Source organism: Punica granatum, chromosome 7, assembly GCF_007655135.1.
Source record: "Punica granatum isolate Tunisia-2019 chromosome 7, ASM765513v2, whole genome shotgun sequence".
NCBI classification, from domain to species: Eukaryota; Viridiplantae; Streptophyta; class Magnoliopsida; order Myrtales; family Lythraceae; genus Punica; species Punica granatum.
In genome coordinates, this window is record NC_045133.1 from 3041291 (window position 1) to 3069289 (window position 27999).

Sequence of the window (27999 nt, forward strand, 5' to 3'; positions counted from 1 at the left end):
CTCTACTCATAATAAAATAAAATAATTCATATAAAGTCAAAAGTTGTATTCTATACAAAAATATTTATACCACTATATTATAATATAATTTCATAATTAATAAATCCTCTACACTAATTTTCAAATTTTAATTTTAAAATGTTACTTACAAACTAAACTAAACGTAGTGTTATGATTTTATTAAAAAAAAGTCAAGTAAAAGGTTTGACAAATTCTATTGAGCATGATCAAACTCAAGCTCTCGTAGTTCCAAATTTGGACATATGCCACTTTTTTCCTTTTATTTTTTACGAGCAAGATGAAGGACATATGTCACTTTCTCACATTCCATAAAATTAATTAGGTTGACTTAAATCGGCTAATTCTTGTGTTATGCGAATTTTTTTACAGACATTATTTTATGTTAATATTATTGTATTTACGAATTTGATAATAACAAAAAAGTTGAAATAAATAATATCTTCAAAAATATCTAATATATACATTATTGTGAAAATTCAAAAAAAAATTAATTATGCAAATGTAAAAAAACTTAGGTCTATATTAATATATTGGGGATGCAAATGATCGATCGTTCAGGAGCTGAGGCTTACGAATGGAACGTTCTCATCAATTGAATAGAGAGCTCTCATGAGTTCTCGGAGGGGAGTGTAAATTACATAATATATACTAGTCATATAACTTACGTGTTGAGCATATGTTTGTTTATATTACTAATTTTATAATACAAAATATTAGAAATAAAAAAAAACATCGGGAGTAGTTAAGTTAATTTGTAAAAGCCTTCTTGGTAATATATAATAAAATTGGAAATATATTATGGAAATTTGGAAAATTTTGAAAAAATGCCTAAGTTTACATTAATGGAGAAAATCGAAGAGACAACTCACCACAAACTGAGAAGCACGGACGAAAGAATTTCGTGAATCCAATACATTTATGTGGAAAGCCCTCGTTGCAAGAACAGAAAAATTATCATTAAAGCATACTAAATTAATATATACTAGCTTTCCGCCCCTGCGTTGCAGAGGTTCATATTTTAATATACTTTTTTATTCTTTTATATTGTAATTCTTTTTATTTTGAAAGACTAAATTTCTATTAAGATCAAATATATTTTTTAATTATTATTAATTTGAAGTTTCAAAAAAATCATAATTTTTTATTAAAAATTAGAATAAGTTAATAGTACAATAATAGTTTTGCATTTCTAGTCTTTCAACTAATTCTTTAATCTCGTTATTCGTGAAATGGTTAATTGCCAATTATTTATATTTCTAATTTATGTGCAAATTGACTATTTTTTCTTTAATTTTGTTATTTGTCAAATGGTTAATTGCAACGCTATTCTTTCTTTAATTATGTTAATTGCAATATATTTTCTTTTTTGTCAATTATTTATATTTTCCAATTTATGCTCAAATTGACTGTTCTATTTTTATTTAATATGCCCTTATTTAATGCAAAATGTAGTTAGTTCTACTATATAGTATAAATATAGATTCTAGTCTTTCAACCAATTCTTTAGTTTCATTATTTGTCAAAAGGTTAATTGCAATACTTTCTTTATATTTTAATTTTTTGGGAATAATTTATATTTTCTAATTTATGCGCAAATCTACTATTCTTTCTTTAATTTTGTTATTTGTGAAATGGTTAATTGCAATACTTTCTTTATATTTTCTTTTTTGTCAATTATTCATATTTACTGATTTATGCGTAAATTGACTATTCTAATTCTATTTAATAGGCCCTTATTTAATGTAAATTGTAATTAGTGTTACTAATAGATATAGATTATAGTCTTTCAACTAATTTTTTGATTTCGTTATTTGTCAAATGATTAATTGCAATACTTTCTTTAGATTTTACTTTTTTCCAATTATTTATATTTTCTAATTAGTGTGCAAATTGACCATTCTATCTTTAATTTCGTTACTTGTCAAATGGTTAATTGCAACGCGTTCTTTATATATATATATTTTTTGTAAATTATTTGTATTTTCTTATTTATCCGCGACTTAATTGTTGTAACCCTATTTAATATGCCCTTATTTAATGCAATATGTAGTTAGCTTTCTTGCATAGTATAGATAGATAGATTTGCCCTTATTTAATGCAATGCGTAGTTAGATTTATTGCATAATATAGATAAATAGATGCTACTTACGAATCCAAATCCCATTCAGCTTCTAATCTCATAATAAGACAAGGCTAGTGAACCCGTACGTTACACGGATTGTGTAAAGAAAATTTATTATGAAATGTTAGATATTAAGACAATTATTAATATTGATTTATAATTTATATTAATATATAGAAAATAGAAAAAAGTATTTTTATACTATATAAATTTTAATACGATAAATTTCATATTGACAGTAGCTAATATTAATTAAAGAGCTAATATGCATATAATTCATATAAAATATTTCATAAATATGATCTCAACTATCAATTCAATTTATAAGAAAATATTTATAAAATGTTAAAAAAACTACTGGTACTTTATTATTAATGAAAGATTAATGATCATAGAGTCTATAAAATTTTAACATTAAGTACTCATAATTTTCTTTTTCTCACCGATATTTCATATATTAAGTTTTGTAAATTTCAATAATTTTAGATAAAATGACTAATAGCTTCAAAAAGAGATTTACTTAATTTAATTTTTATAAGACGAATAATGACAATTAAAATTAATTAAGTAAAGTTTAATAATTCTTAATGTCTTTAAAATTATGCATATTTATTTACTAATAAAATAGTAATTACTTATAAAATAGCGTGATTGAAATTCTTTTTAATGTTTCTTTTCGATATATTTTCTTAAATTTCAATAGCAATTAATATTATTCAACTTCCATATAACATACTAAAAATTAATATTAGTCTTTAATAATTAATTAATATTAAATATTTTATTAAATATTTACGATTCTACCTATGGTGGGATACCAATCACTACAATACAGATGACTTATTGAGACAGAAATATTAGATACAATATTTAGAGTATGTTTGGATTGAGAGTTGAGTTTTGGTTTTAATTGGTTTGTAATGATTGTATTGTTAAATTATGAGAAAAAGTGTGAAAAAGTAATAAATAATTGAGAGAAAATAATGATTACGTAATGATTATGTTGTTGAATTGTGAAAAAGTAATGAATAGTTGAGAGAATTTAATATTAAAAATTGAATTGAATGGTTAAAAATATTTAAAAAATAAAAAAAGTAATGATTGTGATGTTGAATTGAAGATAAATGGAGTTGAATTGAATTGAGTTGAACATTGTTCCGACAACAAACACACCCTTAGTGTTTCGTTTCTAAAATCCAGTTTCGTAAACAAATCATATTTTCGTCGTTATATATGGTACTTCTGTCCAAGGACAAATAGAAGACGTGCCTTTATATATATGAATATGAATATATATTAGTCTCTAATATATTTCAATTAGAAAGGTCTCTTGTCCTCTGTAAAAATTAAAAATTTTAGTTGACGATTGAGTAAAATAAGAGACGAATTTATATACCTTTTACATCAACGTACTGAAAAAACAATGATCGAGTAAAATAAGAGCCCTCTCCTCCTTCTCCCGAATCTCCTGCCACCCCTCTCGCACCTTAACTCCATTTTCCACTGAATTGAGGATTTGTTTGGGGGATTTGGTAAGAATTTTTATAGGGGACAGTGATTGGAATCTCAGCAAATCTACATGTCACGTAATCGACTAATCCACTAAAACCGATGTTAACGTTAAGCTTAATCACGTAATCGATCAGGAAAACACGTCATGAAGTTGGCTACGAAATGGCCAATGTCATAATGAACACAGTTAGCTGCGGACACGTCATACAACATTACACCACCTAAGCCATTGAGGATGTCAAGAAGACCCAAAGGTGCCAAATTTCACCCAACAAGCACCAGGATTCTGAAAAACAATTATGAAACGAACATAGAGACTACAAACTTAGGATTGAATCATCTTTTTCCCTTTTTTTTTTTAATTTGAATTATTTTAATATTATAAGAATGGGTGAATGGACAATTTTGCCCATAGCAAAAGATAGATAGAGGAGGAACGAGGGGCTTTTTTGAAATTTCGCTCACTGAATGGAATAGGACCGGCTGTTATTTGCCACCTAGGATTGCCACGTCAGAAAAGTGGATGGAAAATCGAACGGATGGTAGATGTGAGTCTTAAGTAATAGTTGATGATTTTTTATGCTAAAAGTTGAAATTCATGGTAGATTTGAAATTTGATGCAAAGTTCATGATTTTTAATGCAATTTACACTAACGAGTATTGCTACAACAGCATAATGTGGTGGTGTTCCAAATGGAGGTTGAGAGTTTGAAGGGTTCTGGAACCAAGCTGGTTTTTAATATTGGCTTGAGCCTATAGATGGCAAAAATAAGTAATCGTAGGGCACATTTGGTTCGGGAGTTGAAAACGGAAACGGAATGAGACGAAATGGGATGGAATTGGAAACGGAATGACACATTTTCATTTTTGTTTGGTTCAATAAGGAATCGGAATTCAATTCCATTGTTTATGTTTGGTTCGTTGCCTGCGGAATTGAAATCAATTTTCATAATTTAAAGTAATATACCTAGTGAACAATGAACAAGTCTTGCTGCGGCTCAATATTTATTCATGTAACATGTATAAATTTGAATAAATTACATATTTTAGGTAAAATCTTCAATTTGTTGGGTTTTCTGAACAAATGAAATTTACTCTGCTCATAGTTGACTTGTGTTCATTGTCAAGAAATCGTTCTGTAATTTGATTATTAATTGAATTTTCATAGTAAAATTACAAAAAAAAAAGAAGATAAAATAAAATTAATATTGATTCCCCTGCATCATTCCTTGGGGTGGATGATTCCTTCGTATAGGAGAATCAATTCCCCCGTATAGGGGAATCGAAAACCGATCCCTCTCAAACAAACATCAACAATCGGAACGGTCCATTTCGTTTCTGATTTCCCTCTCAATTTTCAAGAACAAAACGGGCCCTAATAAGTTGAAGTTCTGGAAGACACCAACTTAAAATTGTTGAAATCGAACTTGAACATTTATATGGGGTAAGTATCGAACTTGATAATTGAAATGAAGAATAAAGAGAAACTGTTTTCATAATCATCCCTTAATCCGTCGGAGAAAATCATGTTTACAACTAATAAAATTCATTTAAATCATAGTCTTAAAATAGTAGTCAAATAATTAATTAATCACATGCAATACATGTAAAAATGACATAATTTGAGACACTATTTGTATAATTTTGAAATGAATATTAGTTATTATACAAATACGAAAATTATGTATTTTTCATTTTTTAAATAACTAGTAGATATGTACGCGTGTTGCACGAGTGGTCATTTTATAATTCATAAATTAATAGTTAACTAAGCAATGGTTTGGTAAGAAAAATGAAAATGAGCAAAATCGGTAATCTTCCCCTCTCTATCCGGTCAATATGTCTGTTTTTCTTCTTTTCTTTATTGTTATTTATTATGTCAGCATTTCTTTAACAATAGAAGAGCAATAATAAAATTTTGATATAATTGGAAAAGAATAACTCCTTGAGTTACCTTCATATTTCTCAATTGGTACATATCGTTAATCGAATTGCTATCTGCATCCTTGTTTTAACACAAAAAGCGCAATGCATTGCAGGGACATTCAAAAAAAGTTAATACATGGAACAAATATACAACTATAAGTATTCACAATTCACTTGTCTCCTGTTGGCTTTTTGTTAACCCCATTTTAGAAGTCTCTTTATTAAAGTTTATTTCTCAAAGGTAAATTTTCTAAAGACGACATAAATACATGGAATAAAATCAATAAATCGCCATTGACAACTATCCATTCATATAACATTAGAACTACAATTACAAAGAAAGTAAAAACGAAGGCTTTATATACCGCTAATAGATGATAAAAAAAACTATGTAACTTGTTATAAGGGAATTAATGAAAAATGAAACATACGGAACTCCCAATGATCATGGAAAATAAGGAACAACGTTCTACCGAAAAGAAAAAGAAAAAGAAAAAAAGAACAACGGAAAGCAGCGATCAAATGGGTGAAAGGTGCCCTATGAAAAGAATGATAAAATGAGTCATTAGATATAACTTGACGATATCACCTCAATATTTTTTTCGATTAAAAAAGAGATTTATGATTATAGTATAATAAAATAGAAATCTAAAAATTAATAAAGTAACACGAGTAATCTAACAATAAAAATCAAATCACTTGGTTGATAAGCTGTGCCGCTCTATGTGACACCATCATTTTTATATAAACCCGTTCTGAAATAGCCGTGTTTGCAACAGGGTAAACATGAAGCAATAGCAATACATGGGAGAAAGCTGGTCAATCATTGTGTCGAAATTGGTATCTAAATCTAAAAATAAAAAATGAAAAAGAATAAAAAACATAATATAAGAATGATTGTTAACGGTGGAGACGTTCCACAGACCAAAAAGAAAAAGAAGAAGAAATACTTATCGACGTGCCTCTTTTTTTTTTCCTGAATAAAAGGGTGGGGGAGGGAATATCAGCATAGCAACCCCCTCTAGAGACCAAAGGAGCTCTACAGCCACCATAAAATATTACATTCGTTCGAATGGATAAAGGATTATGTGAGACATCAGCCCACCTAAGTCACAATAATACCACCAAAATACACAGTGAATCAGAATAGCTCACATAGGGTTGAGAATAAAGGTTTACTAACGCAAGCGTTTTCGTGTTTAAGTCGAATTTCGACCCCTTGACCTCCCCTTTGGAAGACAAAACCCGTTCCACTGAACTACCACCTTAGTGGTACTTATCGATGTTCCTCATTCTTCTTTCTGGTTTGGTTTTCGGGGGCTGCTGGAAAAATCTTGGTTCCATTCTTCTAGTTTGACAGTGGCTGATCGGAAATAGTTTTGGAGGTTGCAGAGAGGGGAAAAGGCATAAAGCGGAGTTGGACGGAGGAGAGGGGCGGTTGAGAGGAGACAGTTGAACTATTTATGGCTCATTATTGAAACAACATTTCGGTTCAATTCTTTTATATTTTCCCTTCTCTGTTTTTCTTTTGAAAGGACACTATATTGTTTAAGTAGTTAAACTAGAAAATATATAAATCATCTTAGACCGAAAATTGGATAATACTTTGGAAAAACAATGGCGCAATAAAGAAATGGCCTTTTTTTTGGGTGTAAAAATGGGAGAGAAACGGCGTATGTAAAAAGTGAAAAATTGAAATGCCCATACAGAAACGACACAATTATGTTTACGAGAAAAGTGTAAGGCAAAGGGGTACAATAACTTTTTCATGAAAAGGCAAGTGCATATTTGATATATGGGTATTATAGGAATTATAAAAGTAGAGGAAAACAAAATAACTGGTAAAATAAATGGAGAAATATAAGTTGAGCTTCAATTTTTTATCGATAGTATAGATATAGATATAGATATAGATATAGATATATCGAGTGATAATTTAGTATATGATATCCTACTGAAAAATTTACTATATGATAAAATTTAGCATATATAAAATATGTATAGATTTAAAAAAATTTGTTGCAAAAGAGATATTTATGGATGAAAATGTGTGTTTAGAAACAGATGAATGGTTTTATAGGCTATAATGTACATGAAAAGGTACATGCAATTACATTTGAAGGGGTTACCAGTGAAAGGGATGTAAATGTTTGCTTTTTAAAGTTTGGAAGGAATTTTGAGAAAGCACATGTGGAGAAACAAATATTGATTTTAACACTTTTATATATAATTATAGATATGGATAAAAATAAATAATAGATTTACGACATGATAGAATTTAGTATGTAAAAAATTAGTATAAATTTTCTTTTCATTGCCATATTCTAAAAGAGATATTTATTGATGAAAAAGTGTTTTTATAAATGTATGAATTTGTTTATATAGTACAATCTATACGAAAAGGTATATGCGGTTACATTTTAATGGGTTACAATTGAAGAGACAGTTGGAGTGATGTAAATGCTTGTTTTTTAAATTTTGAAGGGCATTTTGGAAAAATTAATGTGGAGAAACATATATTTATTGATGAAAAGTGTGTTTTTAAATGTATGAATTTATTTTTGCAGCATTATATGCATGAAAAGGTACATGCGGTTACATTTTATAGTTTGAAGGGTATTTTCGAAAAGTAAATGTGGAGAAACAAGTAGTGAGTTTCATACTTTTATATATATAATAGAAAATATATAGTATATTTCCAAAAGCCTTTTGTTTTTCTTTGTAGATTTTAAGATATTTCATTTATTAATTTTTTTGTTCAATTTAAAACTTCCTATTGACAATGAAAAGTAAATCACGATACTGATATGTAAAAATAAACATAAATGATAGGAATTGTTCTTAAAAGAATGCCTTATATCAAAGTGAGAATAATGCAATGGTGCACGTTCTCGTTTAGTATCCAAGAAGTTTCGACCAGTGCCTCTTTAGTAGATGTTAGATTTTTATTTAATTAAGCTTATGAGTCTCATATATCACCGAAAAGAGTAATATCACTGATGAGAATAATCATCTAAACCCTCTAATTTATCAGGCGAGAACGTGTCCTATTACACTGCACCCCTTCTCACTCTAATTTTACATTTACCATAGTGTAAAAGTACTTATGAAGTCTTCTACCGTGTCCTCGGGCAATTTTGTAGCACATCGGCTGTAAAATGCTAATATTTTTTTGATGAGATTCATTTGAACCCTAGATACTTTGAGCCCGAAGCGACCCGATCACTTTCATGCTCATTTATAATTGGTTTGCTCCCTTGGCCGGGGATCACTGGAATGCCAACTTGCCTCCTACCATAAGCGATTAGCGAACTTGCTCGAGGTCATTGAGCCAGATTGGCCGCAGAGGCTGTCGCGACTCCTCGTTAGACGCCCTGCCCCGACAAAGCCGGCCCAAAATGCAACGGAAGGCGACCCCACAACTTCACAGGGCTTTTCTGATGGCAGCCTCCGGGACTACAATACTCAGTTGTCTGAAAAAACAGTTTCCGAAAATTGTAACCGATTTTCCTGTTGACCGAAGACGGATTCAATATCTCGGCTTCGCGGCTCGATATGATACGAACCCCGCCCGAGGATAGGATCCATATCCGCCTGGGTGGGCTCTTCTCGGAGGCCTCAAGCCCGGCCCAAATACTTACGACAATGGATGTTGCAGTCAGCCGGATGGGCTCTGTCATCTGTCTTCATCTCGTCTCCATGGCAGCTGGAGCTGAGCTTCTCACCGGGCCTCCGTTGGAACACCCGACAGACATGTTTCAGTTCTTGCCTTAACTTTCAAAACCTAAGAAACGGGAGGTCGTCTGTGGGCCGTGCTGTCAGCTCCACCGCCACTCCCCTGACTGACATCCCTCCAAGAAACTGAATAACAGATACTGACCTTCCGAGCTCGGAGCTCTCCCACCGTCGTTGCCTGAGAAGAAGAAGAAGAAGAAGAGGAAGAAACTGCTCCCCTCTGAGCCCTGCAGAATTGCTGTCAAGTTCTTGAATTGAGTCACAGCAAATGTAAGCGTCAAGCCCGCCGCAGCAGCCCCTGAAGTCCGACGAGCTCGACGGCATGGCGTACGCCGCCATTTTCCAGGGGTGTCTCCGGACCGCCGTGTCCGTGAGGCTCTGTTCCCTGCAATTCCGCAGGCAGCTGGTAAAGGCCTCAGCTTTGGGCCCCACCGTGAGGAGGACGCAGGCGGCTGGGTTCAGGACGGCGTCGTATCTCAGGCGCCGGGCGGTTGTCCCCACGTGCTTTGCGGGGTCCGTCTTGGAGGCGGAGTGGAGGCAGAGGAGCAACGCCGACTTGCAGCTGCTGAACCGGCAGAGCTCCAAGCACTACGGCCGGTTCGCGTACCAGGATGTGTCCAGCGATGAGTCGGACCTCGAAATCGGGTCGTCTCAGTCCCAGCTGGTTAGTCTATTTCAATGGTCATAAACATTCTTTTCAATTGTTCTGATTGCCCAATTAATTAGTTTGTTTCTGTGATCATTTGCTTTCTGCCGTTCATTCTGAATTGGACTGAATGTCACTGAGCTTAGATATGAAGAATGCAATGAAATAGGAATGGATTTTTCGAATGACATAGCCCCAGTTTCCGCAATTTGGCTCTCTTATAACCCTGTTAAGATGCTAGAATAGAAATGATATTCAGTGGAACGATATTATATTTTCAACTTTTTGTGGATTCCGTAGAGCTTATACGCCATTTTGTTGCACAGAATCGACCATTTGCCAGGTTGTGAGAGCAACAAAGATGAAAACCTGCTTCTGAATAACCCCATTTTCCGCAATTCGGCTTTCTTGTAATTCTGTTTAATATGCTACAACAGAAAGGATACTCAGTTCTGTAATATTATATTTTGGGTCTCCCAATTCAATTCCGTAGCACTCTACGCCTTTTCGTCGCATAGAATGGGCCATTTGTTAAGTTGTGAGAGCAACAAAGATGAAAACTGCTTGTGTGTTCCTAACCTCAGATGAAGGAAAAGTGAATTTTGTCATGTGAACTAGTAACGCATAATAATTAGGCGGGATTTCCTGCTACGGAAATTGGAGAAATTTCCTGCCGTTATTGTTTCCTTTTCTAGTCTCTTGGCCGTCTATAGGTAGCTTCCCTCGAAACGTCGCATCCATAGAAGCGCGCTTCACTTTCTTAGTAACATGTTGGGAGCTTGGAATTTTCACCATGGTGATATGTTCAGAGCTTGGAATTTTCACCGTGGTGATATGTTGGGCCTTCTGAATTTTCACTGTGGTGATATGTACGGAGCTTGGGATTTCTGCTATGGTGATGTGAGGGTAGCTCGGAACTTCCACCACCCTTATGTCACCAAAAAGCGGAATAAGTTCAGACATAGACAGGTTGGTCAATAAGTGCTGTTAAGATTCTATGGTCTCTGTGAGGAGATTTACTATTTCAAACTTGGCTTGATGTTTGATATTAATCTCATCAGATCCTCGTAAGAATTATTGCATCTTAGGATAATTCATTGGGATTCCTGTACTTAGGTCCGGGAAATGTTGATTCAGATGTGCGTAGATATGCATTTGCAAGTAATAGAGCTTAAGCTTATACTTTGCTTTGTGAGACAAGAAGTCGTTCTAAATAAAAATTTTGAAGTTTAAACGATGTATATCAATTCTAAGAGTTACACATTGGACCATATTTATACATCTGAATGTCCAATCTTACATTGACTGATTTCTTTTTCTTTTGCCTTGTGGTCTGCTCTCCACCTGTATTTGATCAGTATCTTTCTCAATGAAAAACATTTGATCCTCACACTTCTTGTCAATAATCGGTTTTTAGGGGCAATCGACCCTTGACAATGTTGAGGAGTGGGAGTTCAAGTTGGCCATGCTCATGCGCAACAATGCAGAGTTGGAGGTGGTCTCCAGGGAGAAGAAAGACAGGCGCGACTTTGAACATCTCTCTGCTGTGGCAGCTAGGAATAAGTTATATAGGTATTTTTTGGATTGCAATAAGCGGTTTTCCTTTTACCTCTTTTTCTCTTTCCTGGTTCTTCAACATTTGCGGTGTTCTTGAAATATTATCTACACTTGCAGCCGCCAATATTCAAAAGTTGTAGTCTTCAGTAAGGTGCCGCTCCCAAATTACAGACCCGATCTCGATGATAAGCGCCCTCAGAGAGAGGTATTTTCTTAATTCCTCGCCTTCTTATCCTATTTACCTTCTATGTCCATATTACCTTTTCAATTTAGTTACCTAATGTAGTCGAAAGTTTGTCATATGTAATTTGGGCGATTGTAGGTACTATTACCTGTTGGCTTGCAACGAGAAGTCAACTTACGGGTCAGACTGCATCTCTCTGAAAGGTCAATAGCTGGGGGGAGCTTGTTGAATAAGTTTGCGGGGTTAAGCCTTGGAGGAGATATTAATGCTGAGGGTGGTTTGAATGAGCGGAAGGAACCCCCAATAAGGAATAGCATTATCTTAGAAAAAATCCATCACAGAAGAAGTTTGCAGTTACGTGAGAAACAACAAGAGTGGCAGGTTCGTTTAGCATGTGGCTCATTTAAAATATGCATCTTATACTTGTGCTTTTCTTGACAACCTGCAAATGCTTCATTTTCATATATATAATTGTATTGAATGTTTTAGGAATCTCCTGAGGGCCAAAAGATGCTTGAATTTCGGAGGAGCCTCCCAGCATACAAAGAGAGGGATGCATTACTCAAAGCCATAGCGGAGAATCAGGTGAAGTAGAGTTTTCATCCGATTGTCATTTGCTTATTAGTATGTTATTAACAAGAAGAATTCCTTGTCTTATTTCAATCCAGGTTGTTGTTGTCTCTGGTGAAACTGGGTGTGGTAAAACAACACAGCTTCCTCAGTATATACTGGAATCTGAAATCGAAGCTGCTCGGGGGGCCACATGCAGTATAATCTGCACACAGCCGAGAAAAATATCTGCTATATCTGTTTCTGAGCGAGTCGCTGCAGAACGGGGGGAGAATCCTGGAGAATCTGTTAGTTTTTATATTGAAACCTAATTAATGTTCTAATTCTTCTGTAAATTAATTGTGACCGAGATTTCTGATTATTCTTTTTTTTTTTGTTTCTGTTGTATAAGGTTGGGTATAAGGTTCGCCTGGAGGGGATAAAAGGGAGGGACACTCGTCTCCTCTTTTGTACCACTGGCATATTGTTGAGGAGATTACTTGTTGACAGAGACTTGAATGGTGTAAGTCATGTTATTGTTGATGAAATTCATGAACGTGGAATGAATGAAGGTTAGTATGACATATCTTGTTAGCTTTATTTCTTCGCTTTTTTTTTTCCCCTAAATTATTTTTCATTTCTTCCTGTGCTTTTTTCCCCCTAGATTTTCTCCTCATTGTACTCAAAGATCTCCTTCCTCGTCGCCCTGATCTGAGGCTGATTCTGATGAGTGCCACACTGAACGCCGAGCTCTTCTCAAACTATTTTTCTGGTGCTCCGACGTTCCACATTCCTGTAAGTTTGTAATATTGAAGGTTCTATTGGATATATTGATTGAGATAATCATAAATCCTAGAAAGTTAGAAAACACCCATCATTTCATATTTCTAAGCTTACTGGGATTTTGCTTTATTATTTTTTAGGAATATCCGAACCTCTATTATCACTAATTATTTATTGGGTACCTCTTCACAAGTCCACAGTTCTTCTCGTGTCTCTTCATCTTTTTTCCTTTACTTATTTAGTGATGAAATCTTGTTTGCGGTTTCTCTGGTTCTCCATTCTTCAGGGCTTCACTTATCCAGTACGAGCACATTTTCTTGAGGACGTCTTGCAGATAACTGGATACAGATTAACTGCATATAACCAAATTGATGATTATGGTCAAGACAAAGCGTGGAAGATGCAGAAACAAGCAGCAATGAAGAAGAGGAAGACCCAAATCACGTCTAGTGTTGAGGTTCACAACCATTTCACATTCCACTAGTTTCTATCTCTTTTGACTACAAAGAGTACTTATTTGTCTCTATGATTCCCCAAAGGATGCTCTTGAAGCGGCTGACTTCAGTGGGTACAGTCCAAGGGTTCAGGAATCTTTATCATGTTGGAATCCTGACCCAATTGGATTCAACCTCATTGAGCGTGTCCTCCACCATATTGTTACCAAAGAGAGGCCCGGTGCTGTCCTGGTCTTCATGACGGGTTGGGATGACATAAACTCATTGAAAGATCAGCTCCAATCTGACCCCGTCCTGGGAGACCCGAGCAGGGTGTTGCTCCTTGCATGTCATGGATCAATGGCCAGCTCAGAGCAGGTAATTAGTGCTCAAGTGTTTAAACCTTGTTGTGTATTATCAACTGGATATAGAGCCCAAATAATATCACATAGTATGTATCAAATCAACGGATGCTTGATGTGCATTCACAAGCCTGCCAACTTGAAGCTTTTAGGAAGATCAATCTCTTAATATTGTCTCAGAGTACATGCTCTTGATTCAAGTCCTGATGACTCTGTTTTGGTTTATTTAGTAAATGGGGTTTTGCTCTGAGCCATCCGTGGTTTTTATTTGTGTGTGATAGGAAGTCTTAAACCAAGTTTTTATATGTTGTTGATGAACAATCTTATGGACTAAGTCCTTAGAAAATCGGTTACTTAACAAGTTTGTGATGACAGATCTAATAGTTTTAATATGATTGAAGTTCTTCTCATAGAGTACACATTTCTGTTTGCCTGTCATGAGTTATGTTTTTCATTTGGCTCCCCAGTTTCAACATATTTGAACTCCAATATGATAATCAGATGCTATTACAGACATCGGATATGAAATTAGTAGCTACCTACTTGAAAAGCTTCCTGACTTTGCATGTTGAGTGTTGATGTTAGCTTGCAGTTTCTAAAATTTCAGCTGATCTTTTTCAATTTTTTCGACAGAGACTGATATTCGATAAGCCTGAAGATGGAGTGAGGAAAATTGTTCTAGCCACGAACATGGCCGAGACAAGTATTACAATCAATGATGGGGTCTTCGTGGTCGACTGTGGGAAGGCAAAAGAGACTTCTTATGATGCATTGAACAATACCCCTTGCTTGCTCCCTTCTTGGATCTCGAAGGCTTCTGCTCGCCAAGTAAGCTTAACCATTTACGGTTTTTGTACTCGTTGGGCTTCTTCTCTTTTTCCTCAAGGGGATTTGCCATTTGCATCGTGCAGAGACGAGGTAGAGCAGGTCGTGTTCAGCCTGGAGAGTGTTACCACCTCTACCCTCGGTGTGTATACGACTCTTTCAGCAATTACCAGATGCCTGAACTTCTGAGGACTCCTTTGCAGTCCCTCTGTCTGCAAGTCAAGAGTCTCCAACTGGGGAGCATTAAAAACTTCCTCTTTCAGGCATTGGAACCACCGGAGAAACTCTCGGTACACCTAATTTGATTTCAACTTTTCTTTCAGTTTATTCTTGTTTATTCTCTAGTATTTTCTCACTTCTTTTCTGGCAGGTGGAAAATGCTATAGGGTATCTGAAGATTATTGGGGCATTAGATGAAAATGAGAATCTTACAGTGTTAGGTATGTTCAATTATAACGTGCTTATCTTCCATTGATAATATTCATGGGACCCTTATAATATGTTTACATTTCTTTATAGGACGCCACCTGTCGATGCTTCCCGTAGAGCCGAAGCTTGGGAAAATGCTCATATATGGTGCCATCTTCAACTGCCTGGATCCAATAATGACTGTTGTTGCTGGTCTCAGCGTCAGAGATCCATTCTTGATGCCTTTTGACAAGAAGGATGTGAGTGTCCCATTCTTGATGCCTTTTCTTGGTAGCTTTCTTTGTCGACCTCTACTGGGAGCTGATCTCAGCTGTGTTCTTTTGACTCATCTTAGCTCGCTGAGTCTGCAAAAGCCCAATTTGCTAGGAATGGTTACAGTGACCACCTTGCAATTGTCCGAGCTTATGAAGGTTGGCGAGAAGCTGAGACACATATGCAGGGTCATGAATACTGTTGGAGGAACTTTCTTTCTATTCAAACTATGAGGGGCATTGACTCTCTTAGGAAGCAATTCTACTCTCTGCTCAAGGACACTGGTCTGGTTAATTACCCTGATGACAATGCCAGCTCGTGGGCCCATGATGAGCATCTTGTCCGAGCAGTCATATGTGCTGGTCTGTTCCCAGGCGTGTGTTCTGTTGTGGTATACTTCCAATTTACCCTCGAAGTAGAAATTACAACTTTCTTTTCGAGATTATCCATCAGGGTTTTGAACCTCCTCATTGTTGAATTCTCTTTAGCATTTTTATCGAAGTTTTAATTCTGAAACTGTTTTTGGACAGAACAAAGAGAAGTCAATCACGCTGAAGACTATGGAGGATGGTCAAGTGCTCCTGTACTCGGTGCGTTTCTGTTCTGAGAAGTTCGTTTTTTCCTTATAACTTTTCAAGCATTCTTATGGACTCCAATTAAACAGAATTCTGTGAATGCTGCTGCACCCAAAATTCCATATCCGTGGCTCGTCTTCAATGAGAAGGTGAAGGTGAACTCAGTTTTTCTTCGGGACTCAACCGGGATATCTGACTCCGCACTTCTCTTATTCGGAGCAGATATCTCAACGGGTGGACTTGTAAGTTCTGAGCCTATAATTGTTCCTCTTCCTTCTCTAACCGTCTGGTCTTACCATTTTTCTAGTGACGAGGCTTCACATTTCCTATTGACTTTCATTGTGCATAATGATCTATTTTCTGTCTCCTTTGGTAGGACGGTCACCTGAAAATGTTGGGAGGGTACTTGGAATTCTTTATGCAACCTTCATTGTCGGAGACATATTTGACCATAAGGAGGGAGCTTGGAGAGCTCGTTCAGGCCAAGGTGATGATTTGTTTTCACATGTTCCTTTCTCCTTTCTTTGATTTTATAAGTTTCAATTATCTCATATTTCCGATATTAATTGCTGTCCTTCCGCGTGCAGCTTCTAGACCCAAAGTTTGACATACAATCCTGTAGCAACCTTCTGATGGCAGCAAGAATGCTAATATCGGAGGATCAGTGTGAGGGTAGATTCATCTTTGGCCGCACAGTTCCCAAGAGAGTTAGTAAGAGAGAGACACTCGAGAACCCATTTGCGAAAGTTAAAAGGGATGCGGGGGATGATAATGCAAAGAATGAGCTTCAGACACTGCTTCTTAGGGCGGGCCATGACGTCCCAACTTATAAAACAAAACCCCTGAGTAACAATCAGTTCCGTTCCACCGTTATATTCAATGGCTTGAACTTCACGGGACACCCGTGCAGCAGCAAGAAGGCTGCGGAGAAGGACGCTGCCGCTCAGGCTCTGCTGTTTCTGAAGGGCGAGACCCATTCGCCTTCTGCAGCGTACGATCACGCGTCGATGCTGCTGGTGAAGGACAGGAAGAAGAATCGGAAAGCTGCTGGTGGAGCAAGGTTGGTTAAAAGGCAGTAGGAGGAGATCCTCATGGAGTCCGAGCAGTCGTGGAAGCTAAAAGAAGATGATTCGTTCAAAGGAGGCTGCCCGGTTTGAAACACATTCAACAGTGGTTAGTATGTTTAGTACTACTTATGCACAGAGATGCCGGTTACCTGAGATGGAGGTCTCTCTCTCTCTCTCTCGCCAATCTATCATCTACATCACCGGCTCAGAGGGACTCTGAAACCTGTGTTCGTCTAAGTAGCGAAGAGATTGAAGAGGCCCCAAAGAGTCGGTCCATGAGCGATTATATGCTCTGAATTAGGAAAGAAACTATGTTCTATACATGTATATGTTCCATTGATTAGTAGATGAATGAACAAATAAAGCTTCCATTAGATGGTCAATTTTTGGTACCCTTGAGCGGCATTGAGCTCAAATGGTAATATCAATTAAGATATTAGCTTTTTGAGTTCCAAGTCGAATCGAATTCCAACAGGTAGCTTTTTGAATGATCAGGGAAGCGATGCGAGATAAGAGAAGTTGCGATATGTACTGGAATCGGGATATCCTAAAACAAAATAGTGATGCAGAGTCCAAATTTGTATACAACCTTGCTGAGAATGAGCGGGTGGCGATTTCGAATCGGCATCATCGTAGAATACCGATTGGCAACTGAAGGAGTTTTGTGCATCGGGTTGTAAAACTAAAAAATGAAGAAACGGGAAAAAGGAGGCGATAGAATATCACCAAATCAGGAAGTTTCTAACTCGCATTCTTATCGATAACTCGCCCGTGTCCCCTTTATTTCTATTCTCCGATCTTTACTTGACTCATGGACGTGCATTATAACAAAAGCTGAAGTTCAGCTTACCTCAAAAGCCTATGGACAGTTTGGCTACAGGCTTGGGCTGCCAAGTTTCAATGAACCGAGGAAGTGAGGTTCTCCTCAGTTTGAAGAAACTGCAAATGGAGTTGCGGATCAGGTCGCTATCCGAGACCACGAATAGTCCGGATCGGCTGTAGATACCAACCATCTCCTTTATTTACACTTCAGATGTTCGACTCTCTGATCTCCATCGACGCCGCATGAGATGGTGCGCTTCATTTCCAAGCTAAACCAAGTCAATGAACAAAGTAACACTGAAGTCCATCTTGAACAAATGGTCAACCGCCAAAGAAACTTCAGGGCGCAAAATGCAAAATGGGTGGAACTTTAGGGTGCAAAACCGAATTTCCTGGAAACTTCAGGGCGCAAAATGCAAAATGGGTGGAACTTCAGGGCGCAAAATGCAAAAGACATGCCTGGGTTTTGGCTCTGCCCCTGTCCTGTTCTTCGTTCGAGGCTTCCTTGAGAATCCGCTTCACAAACGAATCCATTTCCCTCTTCGGGTCTGTCTGATAGATTGGATTCTGAACTTCCAACATTTAATTCCTCATCTGCTTCATCTCTTTCTTCCGACCTCAAGTCCCAACTACTCAGTTGGATAGCGGAGTCCGTGTTTGGAGGAGCTACAATTGCTTCTGTAATCGGGATAGCGATGGGTTCTTGGGCTTCGTAGCATGAGAAAAAATGCTTTCTTTAAGGTCAGTTCAGCTCAGGCAGTGTTCTTGCCATGTGGGTCACTCTTGTTTGGCTCTGTAATTGGTTTTGAATTTGAGCTTCTTCGTCTGGGTCTGGTTCGTTGGTTCGTTTGATTCCATCTGTTTGAAGAAATGCGTGTGTTAAGGGACTCTGGTGTTGGATAGTTGAGTTGCTCTCCTCTCACTGATTCGGCGTGGTTACAGGGATTTCTGGAGAAGGCATAGGAGGAAGGTTTTTGTCAGTGCTGGCGTTTTGGGCACTGGCTATTTGTTGTATAAACTCTATGATGCTCATAACAAGAGGCTCGCCGATCTTGAAAAGGAACTCGCCAATGAACGGGAAAATGATGAGCTCCTCAAAGCCCAGTTAAGGAGAATCTAACTTCCCCGTCTCTTACTTTTCTCCATAAGAATCTGTTTTGCTTTCTACGAGGTCTGCTGACATGGTCTGACATCGAATATATATTGGTAATGGTGTCTTTGTAGTATGCAAGCCCACTTTGAGAACATTCAAAGAATCGCTGATGCGTCGACATTACCCCACGCGATGCACTATCTCAGCTGCCGGGTAGCAGAAGGGTTGGATCTTTCGCACTTGATGGAGAGGTTAATGAAGGGGAGGGGTCAGCCCAATACTTTGAGTCAAGCGGAGAAACTTGAGTTGTGGGATAAACTGAAGATTCTAAGTACGATTACCTTACTTTGGCTTAAGACATCCTTATTCTCAGATCATATACGGTGTTAGTCCATCCCAACATTTGAATTAGCTGTATGCTCTCTTGTTTTTTTCTCTTTACAGGTTTCACGAGAATGGTACTTTCACTCTGGGCAATGACAGTGCTTAGCCTATACATTAGGGTTCAAGTCAACATACTGGGAAGACATTTATATATTGATACTGCCCGAGGCCTCGGCAGCTCTCAACTTGTAATTGACTATTCTTACCTCTCTTTTATGTCAAAGCACGTCTAGGAGCTGGTGTGTTTGGTTTTTGAGTTGAGATTTTAACTCAACTTGACTCAATTTTGGGGAATAAGAAAAGACAAAATAATTATTATAAATGTTGAAAAATATATGGATGTGTGAGAATATATAGATATAAAGTAGATGGGGAATTTATTATTAAAAATTTGATTATAAAAATGATTAGAAAAGAATATGAGTGAGACATTATTATTAAAGAAAGAAAAAGACAAAACAGTAATGATTGTAATGTTAAATTTGTGGATGAATCTAGTTGAGTTGGGTAGAGTAAAATTTTAGTACATGATTACCTGCACTAGTTCCCCTCCGTGGCGGCATTCACGGTTCCATGCAAGCTATGTTAACTATTTATGTGCCATCAATACATATAATTTTTGTCCAGTGAGAGATCCTATAGACAAAGTTTGCACCTGTTCTGTAATTCAGTGGAGCTCCAATTAATTTGGCATTGTAACATTTGGATCCTTATGATGATGGGTCCATCTAACTGTGCTTTGCTTCAGTCCTAACATAATGGTGAAAAGGATTTGGCCATTTTTAAAAGAAGATACCATTTATTATTGTCTATCTATGGCTACCAAAACAATAAGCGGGGACGTATATGATGTGGTTAATTGTGGTGCTTGTTATGATTGAAAAGATATATATTTGTTGGAGATTATAGCGATGTCAGATGTAACTTTTTTTTTCTTTTTTTCTTTTTTTCTTTTTTTGTGTCAGTTGAAGTAGAAGCTTATGAGAGAATTTGTTTCTAAGGAGTCTGGATGGGATAAGTGATGAATGTAGAAGGTAGCTTGAAGATGATCAGAATTTTAGGTGACATTAGGTTTGTAGATGCTTGTGGTAGGAACTAGGAAGAATAAGTGTTTATCTGAAGCTTGTCAGCCTACTTTTGTTTGGTGACCTATAATCACGTGTATTAGGAAACTAAGTCCCACTATTTCTCTGGTATTAAACATTGCATTGGTTTTTTACTTTATTTTCTTTTTGGCTTGAACATTGGTTTTTTGCTATTATCAACACTTGTCTGCTGATCCATCCATATTGAACTTGTTGCTTGTCAAGTAATGCGTTTGTTTCATAATTTAATTGTCCGACTTTTTTTCTTGATATTCGGGTGTTTCCAGGAGGATTCCAATCTCATTGACATGGAGGACCAAGAAAAGTTTCTCGCAAGTGCCGATTTTCTGTCTAATCAAGGCTTGCCCGCCTTAATATCGAATATGCAGGCAGCTGCTACAGAAGTTCTCAAGGGGTTAGGATCTTTCTCTCTCTCTCTCACTAGCGCATGCGCGTGCACTTGCATACATTTCTGAAGGAATAAATTGACTACAGGACTCATCTGTTTTGTTTGCATTCAGTCAGTTGATTTGTAATTTGAGAGGTCTTTCATATAGTGAGGATGATGTTATCACTTTTAGACTAGATTCTTTCATACGACTAAGCACCACTGGAACTTCCTCCTTTTCTTTTTTCCTTTCAAAAAAAAAAAAATATATATATATATATATATATATATATCTTGATTCTTGACCAACCTTCAAGCTTAAAATACTGCCCAAAGACCCTATAGTTGATTGGTGAATGGAGCTACTTAGTACTTCTCAAACAAGGGTAGAGGTACTATATATTACATGAACCTCTTTAGAAGACTATATACAGTTTAGGTGTTAAATGACTTTCTTGCATGCTAAATGGCAAAACATTTAGGCGGTGTTATCGTGTAGCATTGGAAATAAACTTTCATTTGCGAATTGGAAATAAGAGATCTAATTGAAAAAGGCACTGGAAGGACTGCAACCTGTGAGAAGAGATACGAAAAAGTAGCAAGAAGCAAATGAGGTCTCAAGAACATGTACTAGTCAGTTACATATCTAGAAAGACTTATATGCCCATCTGGATCCTCTGGCAAACCTGAACTTTCAGTTCTAAGTTCCAGCACACTGTTATCCATTATTGAAAGCTTTTACTATTTTTCTTCCTGTTTCTTATTGTATAGTCGCTTTATCAATGAATTTCCAAAATATTTACTCGCAGAAAGCAGTTGAGGGATAACTTCAGCAGCATCACGTTACGTGAAACGATCATGCAGATAATGGACACATTCATGAGCATGGGAAGTCCACATCACTGGGTGGACTATATGATGCATCAGGATGCAAAATCATGTAGTCCAGCTTCACCTTCGAGCACGGATGGATCCATTCTTCCTAGTGCCACCAAGTTCGACCAGCTTATGATGGAGGCTCGCATGGTGTTGTCAAGGTTTGTCTTCTTGCAATAATATGCAATTGATCTAAATAAATGGACTGGGAACCAAACCCAGGAAAATGCGATTCGGTTGATACCGGATTTAGCCCCCCCTCCCCCTCCACCCTGATTTTACATATTCCAAAACTAGTGGGTTCAAGATTTAATCTGTCCGACGAGTTTAAGACAGAGTAGTTGTGCTTTACGTGGTGTTTACTACTTAAGAATAGTTTTAATTAACCTCTTATCCGTAACTTTATTGATGTCGTTTGATCATTCTGCTAAAGTTCTTGGCCATCTTTTCCTGCAGCGAGGAATTCAGAAGCGTGGTTGACACATCCTTTAACATAGTGGCGAATGCTTTAGTGGAGGATTTCGAAGTTCAAAATGCAGAGAATCCCGGGACACCTCTTGCGAAGCTTCTGCCACGAGTTGCTCAGGTTGGGCCCTTGTTGCTCGAGGAACCGAACAAGAACCGATTCATCCAGATAATTCGCAACGCGCCTGAAGTTGAAGTCTTCTTCACTCTTCTGTATGCCAACATGCCATCCTCATAGCGCTGACCCCGGGGATTGCTTCTAGTTAGTTCTCCCACTCAAGGTATCCGATATGTGTAAAGAGCTTAGAAGCGAACTAGCTCGGGTTTGGGATTCTCAACACTTTGATAGAAATAAGTTGCAAAGACGGGTTTAAGGCACGCGATTGGTGTTATTCTTTCCTTCCCTTGTACCTTGTCAATCATTGAACCATCTTTTGGTTTGTGAATTGTAACGCCTTTCCTTGAAAAATCTTTTGTCGTTCGGTACTCGGGTTTGTGGCAGGAGGAGATCTCTAGATAGAACTTGTAAGACGATTATGATAAATTTGTAGTATAAAACTATTTTAAAATGAAGTTCCGATTTGTTTTCCCTGCAATAAGGTGAATGGTTTGTTGCCCGCCATAGTCTAGTAGGCTCGAGCCCGAAAGAGATCAACGATAAGATGATCAATTAATGATCGAGGTGGGAACATCTATTCCTATAGATTTAGCATATTGAAGTTTTTGAAACCGTGACTATCTGCGGGCTCTATTATAAGATAACTAAATTTGATGGATTTTGTTCTTAATTATTGTACCAGATCGATATAACGATGCAAATTTTGGTTACGACGTCACGGTGTGCATATTTTGGTCCAATTTGAGATGGTTCGAAAAACTCAAGGAGTAAACCAAAGATAAACAAAATATTGGGGACCCATGAGATATACAAAAAGTATAGGGGTCAAAGTGAAATTAAACCTAAAGTATACCTTCTTCGCGAAGGGGGGATTCTCAAGGAGGAAGAGAGCGCTTCAGTAGTGTTGGTACCGCACAATGGCTAGGAACGGCAGAGACAGCAATGGCGACGTATTGATGCTGGAGGCTCCGCCGGACCCCACGCGGCCTTCGTGGGCGTCCCCTTCGAACGCGGAGACCATCGACGCGCTGCCGTACATCGACGAGGACTACGGCCACCCCGTCGTGAAGCAGGAGGTGGACCGGCTGGTGGAGGAAGAGATGCGGCGGAGCTCCAAGAAGCCATCCGACTTCCTCAAGGACCTGCCTCCTCTTCCCAAGCTCACCTTCGAGGTCGGTTCTCTTTCCTTGTCCTTCCTTGCGGCCTAAATTTGCTGTCATTTTTTTGGGCAAGAGCGAATCTGATTCTCGAAGGATGTGAATATGGAAAGAATCAAAGCTGGAGGATGAAAGTTCTGAGCTGTCTCTGGGTTTCTTTGCTTCTTTGGTGTTCACTGTGTAATCATGAGAGAATTTCGGGATGTTTAGTTAGGGTTTCACTCCTTTCCCCTGTTCATAGCTCAATTGGTATCCTCCCAGTCCCATTTGTACAATGTGAAACTGCGGGAAGTTCGGGTTTTGTTATTAACATTACGCGGAAAGGGATTGGCTTTTTGCTGATTATGGAGTTTGATCACAGAACAATCCCATGCTCGCTCGGGAGTATGAGCGCGTGAGAGCTGGGAAGCCTCCGGTGCCCTTCGACTCGTCACGTTACAACTTGGATGTACCGCCTATGAATAGAAGGAATGATGAAAGTGCTTGGAAGCAGGCACTTCAAAGAGCTCAGCGCCTGTTACAGCATGAAGATATCCGGTAAATTCTGCTTTACCGATAGTAGATGCCTCTCTGACCTTCTAATATACTCAGCTTCAGTTGGTTTATGAGAGTCCAGTGAGTTGCTGCACCTCTGGATAGTTATATGCATTTTTAATAGGCACCATAGAGTTGGGAGTCCTCAGTCCTAAGTAAAATGTGAATACATGATGTCCATATCAATATGTTGTACTGAGTGGAAAATTTCAATGCAAAATTTTTTTGACATAAAGCAAGTGTAGTGACTAGTAATCACTTGGGAGACGGATAGACTATGACAGAAGGTTTTTTGTGTCATTTTGTCCCAAAGGAATATTTAAATGATTTTGGCATAAAGCAATTATAGATTTGCATCTTTTGGATCAATAATGAATAAGGTGAAGAGATGAAAGTTTTGCTTTGTGCTTCATATATCTAGTGGGGACAAGCTTATGACTACTCATGCAGCTGATGAAGAGATTTTGTGTGAGTGTTGTAATTTGAATATGTATAGTACCATGATCTATGCAAGACTTCCTATTATCATGTGTTACTGTAAGTTCTGCTTTTGTTTCTTCATGTTGGACTGTTTTGCTGTGTGCAACTTCCAATTGCTTCTACTTTTCTAAAGTTATTGATTATTGACTGATTTACAGGCTGGAAAATTTGGACTTGTTGTCTAAACATGGAGCCGAAGTATGGATTCAACATAACAAAAGATTAGAAGGTTTCTTAACCAGGTTTGACTGCCTCATTTAATTGACATGCAGCATACTTTTCATCTAGCTCATAGTTACCGTGATCATTGTATGCTTTATTAGCAAATCTTTTGCAGTTGTAATTCCGAGGTGCATAATTCTCACCATGTCAACTATTTACCTAACAACTATTATGCATGCCATTATTTAGAGTTACTGGCGTCCTAGTGAGAGTGATGGTTCTAATTTAAGATCAGGAGAACTAGAGGTGGGCAAAATGGAAGGAAATATATGTTTGGTCAGTAGGCATCGCTTCTTTCATATGAATCAAATTTTAATTTAAAAGTTACTGTAGATTCTATAGAACCTCTAAAGAATTTGGCATTGCAGATGGCTTATTAGCGCATTTCTTTTCTAATTCATCAGAGATTTCTTTTCTTTGGACAAATTGGTCGTAGTAAATTTTGGTAAAATCTCCTTGGTTGGCAGCTTATATCTACATAAAAATGAGAAATCTTATATGGCATACAAAAACTTCAACTCTTGTGGGGTGTTATGGCAATGAACATTTTGCTATTCTTATGAAACAGGATAAGCATCAGTTAGGAGTGATTCATTTCATGATCTGTGCTATGCCTGCAGCAATTATGATCCATGCGAGTGTAGACATTGTATCCTATTATTTTATAAATTTCTTATCTCATGGGAATTCAACTGTTGTTGACTTGGAAGTGTAATTGCTGTTGATAGTTGTGCTGGTTTTGTGTCAAGGGTATTCACATATTTCAATCTTCAGTGAAATGATTGCTGCTAAAATTATTCTTATATACTTCTATGATGTTAAGTACCTAACCCAGTTACTCAAAGGTAATAGAACTTTCTAGATAATGGGATTGCCTTTGTATTCTCAATAAAACGTGGACATGATCATTGCAACAAGTATAACCTTAAGTTTGCCAGTGTTCGCGCATTTTTGAGTTTGCGATTCCTAATGGGATTTGATATCCGTGATATGTGTTGAAATAATTCCTCCTCTGCTCTTAATCCATTTAGGAGTGGCCTAGAGCTGCTTATAAATTCAAACTTCAACCTTCTCTTCGCAGGTTGCAGAAATTAGCTCATGAACAGAATGAAAAGATCGAGTCCGTGAATCGGGAAAGGAAATACCATCAGGTAAATCATTAGTTTCTCTGCCTGCCATTCATGTGGTCTTCCATTTTCTGAAACACCAAGTTTTGTTCTCTGGACAATCAGCAAAATACTGCATATGAGCTCAATGCTCTGTCTGCTCAATGGAGGGAGCTCTGCTTGAAGAACATGGAGATCCAAGCTTCATGTGTTAACCTCGAGAACCAAATCGAAGAAATAAAGAGAGAAGCAGTTGAAAGGTATCACTCTCTCTCTCCAATACTTATTCTTGCTTGCATATGTTAGCTTTTGAGCTGACTAGTGGTCACCTCTTCAGAGGCTGGAATTTGGAAACTGCTACTGAGAATGGCCCTTCCCACTAGCTATACTGTGGTATGATCTTCCTCCTTGCTTTTCTTTATACCTTATATCTGGCTTTTATTCTTCCCTTTCTTTTTCCCCCCTCTATTTTGGTTGGTTTCGAGAGCAAGGTGTTTATGTTTGTTGAAAAGGAAGGGAGTTGCGATTATCAATCGAGATGAAATTTGATTAGAATGAAAAGAGAAATCTGTTCTTTTAAGTCTTGATATCCTGTACCTCACTGATTTTAGTGATTTACTCCTGAAAATTTGATATTGCAGTGAAAATCCTTGCACTGGGACTACCACATTGTCTAGGACGAACAGCCCCGGGCCATATGGAAGCTTATTATGTTCTGTGCGCAGTAGAGTGCTTGAGCAGCTTGAGAAGGACATCAAGGTGCAACCCCAGACGCCTTCGCCGGGGTCATTGACCCTGAAAACTGCTGCTGAGTCGAGTGCATCAGTTTCATCAATTGCAAGCTTAGCCTTCTAAAGAATACATTTTGGGAGACCTCTAATCTCTGTTGCCTAAATTTAGGAACAACGTCGAGTTCTTTGTGGGAACTTGTAGTCGATTTTCATGGTGTACCATCATTCCCTAATGATCTTCAGCTGATGATTTGAATGGATTATATCATATGGACTCGACAGTCCATATGATATGACAATGCCATTTTCACTGGCAAATATTGAAAATATCAGACTATAATGCCCACCATAATCGGCATCCTGAAACAATACTATTGCTTTTAAAGAACAAAAAACCGGAAGGGAGTACAAAATTTTTTAATAGCCGTTGGCATCGGCAGTGTTCATAGTATCGAGGGGACTTTTGTGGGGGGGACTCTCTGCAATCGTATTGGAAGATTTTATTTGTGAATTCGAAAATTACTGGGATGCACTGATTTTCTAGTCTTTGTTCGAAAATTTACTGGTATGCACTTGTTTAATAGTCTTCGTTCGATGAGAGGACGTGAAAATAGTTCTAATATGCGGGACTGGGAATCTTGCAAAAATCGGGACGAAGGAGCGACAGTAGGTGGTGTTTCCATATGATCGAAGGCCTCCGTAGTGGTTTTATTGGAGACAATCAGTCGGCGTTTGTTCAAGGTTAAAGTTTGATTATAACTCTAACTAGATTATAACTTCGGGATCGACTACCCAAGCATCGAATAGGTCATTGCAGCGTCCTCGGCTCCGGCATAGACCTTTTCTTCCTTTCACTGGACTCGCGATGTTAGTAATAGATCGAGTCCTGGTTTGAGTTTGCCATGAAAATAGGAAGGTGCAGCAGTGAAGATGCTTGAGCTCACCCTTGTGGATAATCATAGCATCCGGACTACCTTTGAACCTCTTTATATTTACCAACCACCAAGGAATTGACTTGAGTTTGGTAAATATGGACATGCCTATGGAAAATCTTGCGTGATTCTAGGCGCAGCACGACCTCGAATCCTGAAATTGCGTCATTACTGTGGGGAGCAATAACCTTGGGTGTCGATCGAGTATGTCACTAAGCTTGTTGCTCTTATCAGTTAAAATGCTTGATATTGCTCTGATACCCAATCAACAAGCGATGAAAGACTGAGAAAGTCAAAAACTCAATCAACAAGCCATGACTAAGTAAGTCGAATGATGATGTTGGAAGTGCGATTGGAATAAAATGAACCACAATTATAATTAATACGAAAATGCTTGTCTATATTTTAACTTGTTCCTCACTTCCTCTACGATGGCGGAGGGTTACTCCCCACGTACGATCACAAAATGTAATTACGTACATAGATTTTCTTCTTTCTTCTTGATAAATTTGAAAGCAATTTTAGAAACATATTATAAATATTTCTTGTGCTTTCAAGCCATGCATGGTCCTGGCCAGAAAGAAGAAAAACTATTATGTGAGGTGTCCTTCCTTGTTTTTACTTTGA

At 37.4% G+C, this 27999-nt stretch overlaps 3 protein-coding genes across 3 annotated transcripts; all 3 read left to right on the forward strand.

Moving 5' to 3' along the window:
* Positions 1-9334: 9334 nt before the first annotated feature.
* On the forward strand, positions 9335-17434 carry LOC116215184 (DExH-box ATP-dependent RNA helicase DExH3). The gene is made up of 19 exons (XM_031550795.1): positions 9335-9980; positions 11380-11534; positions 11637-11724; positions 11842-12084; positions 12193-12288; positions 12372-12560; positions 12665-12824; positions 12917-13047; positions 13322-13492; positions 13575-13847; positions 14465-14659; positions 14743-14946; positions 15027-15096; positions 15176-15324; positions 15420-15728; positions 15868-15927; positions 16002-16154; positions 16289-16399; positions 16500-17434. The coding sequence occupies exons 1-19, from the start codon at positions 9639-9641 to the stop codon at positions 16989-16991; spliced, it is 3591 nt and encodes a 1196-aa protein (XP_031406655.1). The 5' UTR covers positions 9335-9638; the 3' UTR covers positions 16992-17434.
* An 828-nt stretch (positions 17435-18262) lies between these two features.
* On the forward strand, positions 18263-22681 carry LOC116215185 (peroxisome biogenesis protein 3-1-like). The gene is made up of 7 exons (XM_031550796.1): positions 18263-18542; positions 18744-18905; positions 19026-19225; positions 19339-19466; positions 20651-20778; positions 21561-21788; positions 22084-22681. Exons 1-7 carry the CDS (start codon positions 18529-18531, stop codon positions 22328-22330), a joined length of 1107 nt encoding a protein of 368 aa, XP_031406656.1. The 5' UTR covers positions 18263-18528; the 3' UTR covers positions 22331-22681.
* A 394-nt stretch (positions 22682-23075) lies between these two features.
* On the forward strand, positions 23076-26789 carry LOC116215186 (pre-mRNA-splicing factor SPF27 homolog). The gene is made up of 7 exons (XM_031550797.1): positions 23076-23382; positions 23729-23904; positions 24540-24623; positions 25685-25754; positions 25836-25969; positions 26047-26102; positions 26351-26789. Exons 1-6 carry the CDS (start codon positions 23128-23130, stop codon positions 26090-26092), a joined length of 765 nt encoding a protein of 254 aa, XP_031406657.1. The 5' UTR covers positions 23076-23127; the 3' UTR covers positions 26093-26102; positions 26351-26789.
* The last annotated feature ends 1210 nt before the right edge of the window (positions 26790-27999 follow it).